The following is a 6,000-nucleotide window of genomic DNA, read 5'->3' on the forward strand; positions in this document are numbered from 1 at the left end:
TAAACTTTAACTTTTTACTGCTTGTAAATCAGGTTTTATATGGCGAAACAATTGTAAATATGACATTTACAAAAATTACAAATTGTATTTGCTTTAAATATGACTATTTGCAGCCTAACCAACATTTACATTACATAGTTACATTTACGTACATTTATTTATAATTCACATATATTTAAATTTAATTTATCCCTTAATTTACAACCTTATATATTTTGCAACGCTGGTGTTTTCAATTATTTGTCAAGGATGACGATTAATATTCCATATGTCCATATGCAGCATTCACCGACGCATTTCCAATCCAATTCCATGAGGCAATTATTTAGAAAAAAAAAACCTTAGCTTTTTTTCAGGTTAAATTGCATTATCATTGTGGGATCAGAGTTGTGTCCCTTGGGCACGCCAGAAATCTATGATTGTGGGTTCGAATCCCGGTTTGCCCCGATTATGTTTCTAGGTTTGTCAGCACCATACCCGTGCTCGTGGGTTTCACCGAAGTGGTAAACGTCTGAGACCTGCATCACTTCGGGCTTTCCTTGAACTTATGATACTTGTTCATTGGCGCTTTCCTCTCCACAGGCGACAACTACATCGACAAGACGGAGTACACGACGATATACATGTCCTTCGGTATCGGCAGAGATGAATGCGAATCTGCGTTTGATCATCTAGCTGACGTGAGATGAATTCCTGTTACGATAACATCACTTAGTCTCCCAACTTGTCAGGAGGGTGATTAAAGGACTTTAAAGGATTATGGAATGTTTGAACGTAACTCTTTATTTCGTAATCATGTTGTTTGATATCAAAGACTTGAACAACATGAAAAAGTGTTTATGCTTTGTTTCCGAAAAATTAATCCAATTTGTTGAATTACAGCTGTAGCATTGTTCTTTTATGGTTATTTTTGGATAGGAATGAGGATTATCTTTTGGTAAGTGGGGAAACAAATATTGTTCCAGAACACTTAAGTACGGCTTTGTGAATACAGTGAGTAGTACTTTGAGCTGTGACTGTTTCAACGTCATAGTTAAGGGGTCGACGGGCAGTAAATGGCTAAAGCGTTCGCTCGCCACGCCGACATCCCGGATTCGAATAGTAGTAGTAGTAGTAGTAGTAGTAGTAGTAGTAGTAGTAGTAGTAGTATAAGGGAACACTTGCGAAACAGTCACTTGGAAATATCTATGCCGGAGTGTATGTATACAGTAAAGTACGGTTATAACGAACTCGAAGGGACTACTAATTTTAGTTCGTTATTACCGTAGTTCGTTATAAGCATATATACAGTATAACAACAGCAAAAAGTCGTGACCAAAAAAGTAAGTTCGTTATATCCGTCAGTTCGTTATAAGCGTGTTCGTTATAACCGTAGTTTACCGTATATGTAATATTTTAACAAAACAGATAACAATTTTTTTCACCTGTTGTAGGGAACCGACGGAAGAATTTCCAAGGAGGATTTCGAGAACTTATGGCGAGAGTATTTCGTTTCTGACGACAAGAGTGCCAGAGGAAACTACTTGTTCGGTCGTCCACCATTTTGAATGTAGTCCCGGAAGCGGATGTTATGTTTTCGTGCATGCGCATGAGCAGGAAGACGGATACATTCGGTAACGGCGGATTCAGTTTGGCCCTGTTTGGTTTACATGGAGTTCGACGGCGGAGCACAGCTGGAATCATTCCAGATCATATAAGGTCGATTGAAAAGGGACAAATCCCGCATAATTGCACGAAAGTCAAGCGTATGCTATTGGTCTGGCTCAAAGTCCCACTTTGTAACTTTTATATGTAATATTCTTATGATTATATCGTGTAGCACCTGTTTTATACAATCCTTTTGTTACTTCTCGTTGTAATACTTTGCTAGCATAAATAAAAATAGAAGGTAGTGCCAATAGTAACGCACATTAGATGGTTTGGTATTAGGAAGGAGTAAAACTGCCAGAAAAGAACGGTAAAGAATGATGTTTATTTACATTATATTGCATGGATATTTTTTATGAATAACATAAGAGACTTTATCGATGACCCCTTAACTGCGCCCCTAAAATTGAAAATTGAAATCGGTTTAATACACCTTAAAAGTAGGATAATAGAATATAGATTAAATAACCAAATTACCTTAATTTTGGTAAGGACATAAAATTATACATTAATCAACGGTTTGAAATATACGCACATCTAGGTGATGGAATCCATTGTTAAATAAGTAATGAGTGTGATTCAAAATATCTTGTCGAGTTTGAATATAAAAGCTTAAGTTTATGGAAACTGATTTTAATGATTTGTTTGTTATGTTATATTTTTTTGCAAAGCTATATACTTAAAGAAACATTAAATTCTATGTATATTGGATATCCGTAACATAGAAACCCTTATAATTCGGACGGTACTGTTTTACGTTGAATCATGTCCATGAGAAATCATCATGAGTAAATTTTAACAGTCACACACCGTTGTGTCGAACTTTGATGTGTCGAACTTATGGTTGTCTCGAAGTAAAAGCTTGGTCCCTGCGTATTCATTCTTTACTCACCATTTACGATTGTGTCGAACCTCAGGTAACTCGAAGTATTTTCAACTTCGACACAACGGTGTTTGTCTATTTAAACTGACGTCCGGTAGGAGTATCCGGATTAAACGGAATCCGGATTCTCAGGGTTTCACATTGTATTTCCATGTTATTGATAGCTTGCATTGCGTTGCTTTCTTTCTCATACAAGCATGAAGGCTTGCTTATTGCATTATATTATTGCTTTTTCTTTACAAATCATTTAAACAAATACTCGGAGGTGATAATCTTTGCCTCTTATAATTTTTGTTTCCAATGCATCAGCGTTACACAAATCGTCAAATCAGCTGGAGGCGAATCTGTGTATTCTTGTGCCTTTGAACAATGTCAATCCCATATGTAATCTGTTTTGTTAATTCTCCTCGTCTTTTCTTTCTGTCTCGGGTAAAAATATCTTTTTTGAGTTCACTTTTGAAAAAGTGAAAATAAATTATGGTGGAAGGTTGACATGGAGGCTCTTCCCTCTACGTTAGCCCTTTGTCCCCGACCTGGAAACTCACTGTGTGCCATTTTACCCATGGATATGTGATCACAGCTGGATATAATCAATTCTACAAACCTTGCCTTTATAACAAGTTATACACCCATGTTGTTAAAATGTTGTTTTGCTTCGTCAGGACCGGGAAGTTTAACATCGATACCGATTAGTGTTAAAGGAGGCTTCGCTCATTTTGGATAGCAGTCCTGGGCCCTATCGCAGGGTACTTTAACATTGACTTACTTTAGTTGTAGCGCTAGGGGGACTCCGGGAACAGGAGCCCAGACTAGTTTACTTCAAGTCTTGTAATCATTGTGTGTCGGTTACCCGTATTTGACGTTGATGAATCTGAATAGTTATTGATTACATACATCCACTGGCTCACATTCACAAAAGGCGCTAATTACAATGTCTAGACCAATTGGGGACATGGGTAACAGACAAGATTAGAAATCGAATAGTATTAAAATATTAGGATTAAACTAGAATACCAACATAAATTCAAAGATAATATTAAACGTGAACGCCAGGGAATATTTTGTCTCTGTCGAAACAGACCCTCGTCGGGCGTAAAAGGCTAAATAGTGAAGGACATCATATGACTGGGTCACTGTTAAACATCGATGACAATGTATTGTTTCATAGGGACAATGCTAAACACGGTGAATGCTGTTATTCGTTGTGTCATATGTCGCAGCAAAAACACAAATGAAGGTTCGTTGTAGCTAAAATGGAAAGAATTATTATTAAACCGCCGCATGTTATTAGAAATGAGCGGGTCACTGATAAATTGACATTGCCCTCATATTGCTTGACGACAGGCCATTATCACGCCCGTTGTTACGTGACGTCATATGACGTTCAATAGTGACGTCATTTGGTTTGTTCTATGACGTTTCCATATCTGTAAAAGTGGGTCAGTGACATTCGTTGTGTGTTAATTGCAGTAAATGTTTCAAAACCGATTCTATCCCTTTTAGCTACAGTAACGGTAACGCTATTTTCCAGGGCATTATCAAGTCCTAGGTCTTCGGCAAATGATAACGCCCTGAAAATAGTTTTACCCTTTTATAACCATTACAGAAGGAACTTGTTGTTGTGCTCATTCACTGTGCAGATGACAGTATGGAAGACGACCAATGGTAACAGTGAACAGATGATCGAAAAAAACCAACATTCATTGGGTTTTGTCATGGGGAGAAGAAAGAAATAATGTTTTCAACACAATGAAAAATATTATAATACATGATTGTTGCAGTACATTGCTATCGAAGATAGAGATGCTACGGGAAGATTTGGAAAGTCGGAGAAGTGTTTTGATATTGACGCTTGCTGCTTGTTTGTAGTTTGCACCTAATTATTGTTGTTTGTCGGTCAAGTTGTTATCTGGTTATTGTTTACTCTAATAAATTGTTTTTCAACCCGATGTGTATTGTTTTTATATTGACAGCATAGAGAGAGAGAGAGAGTAAGAGAGAAAGAGAGAGAGAGAGAGATGGAGAGAGAGAAAGAGAGACAGAAAGAGAAAAATACAGTGAGTGAGAGAGAGGGGGAGAGAAAGAGAGAGAGAGGGAGAGAGAGAGAATGAGAGAGAGAGTGAGTGGGAGAGGGGGAGAGTTATTGAGTGAGTGAGTATGGTTTTACGCCGCTTTTAGCAATATTCCTGCAATATCACGACGGGGGACAACAGAAATGGGCTTCACACATTGTACCCATGTCGGGAATCAAACCGGGAATTCGGCATGACGAGCGAACGCTTAAAGAGAGAGAGGATGAGATAAAATGAGCTTCAACGTTGCATTCAAGATGGTTGCACTTATATAGCGACGTGCATTGACGTGTGTGTGCATGCGTGTCAGTGTTGCTGCTTGTACTGGTCTGGACTAATGGCGATTTTGCAGTGCTAGTTCACTACCATGCTGCAGTTCAATATGAATACCAAACTCAGACACAGTATATACTGACTCCGAGCTGACCCCCTTGATGACGAACGCCAGACAGGGTAAGAAGAAGCATCATTCAGTTCAAAGACATTAAGTTAAGTCTTAGAACCCTTACAGCATTAATGAAATCTTAAACTTAGAAACATCAGGGCGAAAATGGGATTACAACACAGGTTTGATTTTATTTTATTGTGAGCTTATCCTGGTTCAACAATCGCTTATCGCATTATACAATATTCACAGGTATAATATACATAAACTAAAGTATGCAGAAAAAGTAGAGGATATTTTGTTTTGAGGTAAATCTACCGGATGTCTGGCAGCGAAAATAGGTGACTTACATGTGTGGCAATAACATTTCCGAAAAAATCAAGCTCCCCAAAACAACATCGTGACAGTCAGAAAACACGTGACCGGACAGCATGTTTGTTTGTTTGTTTGTTGCTTAATGCCGCACACAAAAATATTCCAGCTATATGACTGCGATCTGTAAATAATCGAGTTTGAACCAGACAATCCAGTAGTTTACATCATGAGCATCGATCCACGCAATATGGACACGATGACATACATCAACCAAGTCAGCGAGCCTGACCACCCGATCCCGTTAGTCGCCTTTTACGACAAGCATAGTCACCTTTTACGGCAACGGACAGCACGTGCAAGGAGTGGTATGCCAGCTTTACCACTGTCGCTTAGACGCGGTTGTGAGCCATCGCATATAGCTTCCTTGGAACCAAATGCTCAAAGACACTATATTAAACACACGTAACCATTTAGGAAGAAACAGGCGATCAGGCGACGTTGCAACGTCCTGAACGTGTACGTGACATTGGCATGTTGCAGGTGGGTACCCGTCAGAATACTGTTGCCCAAATGCTACATGATTCTCAATCTGTTATCAGCAGTTTGTTGGCCCGATACCAACAAACACATTATGACCGACACCACTCTGGACGCCCAAGGGCAACAACTCCAGCCCAGGACAGATGAACGATGGCAAT

The 6,000-nt window shown here is 38.8% G+C and overlaps 1 protein-coding gene across 1 annotated transcript in view; it reads left to right on the forward strand.

Moving 5' to 3' along the window:
• The window catches only part of LOC139461200 (calexcitin-2-like), a 65,171-nt gene extending 60,723 nt beyond the window's left edge, over positions 1-4,448 (forward strand). The window contains exons 5-6 of the mRNA XM_071242794.1: positions 583-680; positions 1,434-4,448. Coding sequence (XP_071098895.1) covers positions 583-680; positions 1,434-1,547 — 212 coding nt within the window. The 3' untranslated portion in view covers positions 1,548-4,448. The remainder of the gene's footprint in view (positions 1-582; positions 681-1,433) is intronic.
• Positions 4,449-6,000: the final 1,552 nt, after the last annotated feature.

This window comes from Haliotis cracherodii, unplaced genomic scaffold, assembly GCF_022045235.1.
Source record: "Haliotis cracherodii isolate W230 unplaced genomic scaffold, xgHalCrac1.p SCAF_14, whole genome shotgun sequence".
Lineage (NCBI taxonomy): Eukaryota > Metazoa > Mollusca > Gastropoda > Lepetellida > Haliotidae > Haliotis > Haliotis cracherodii.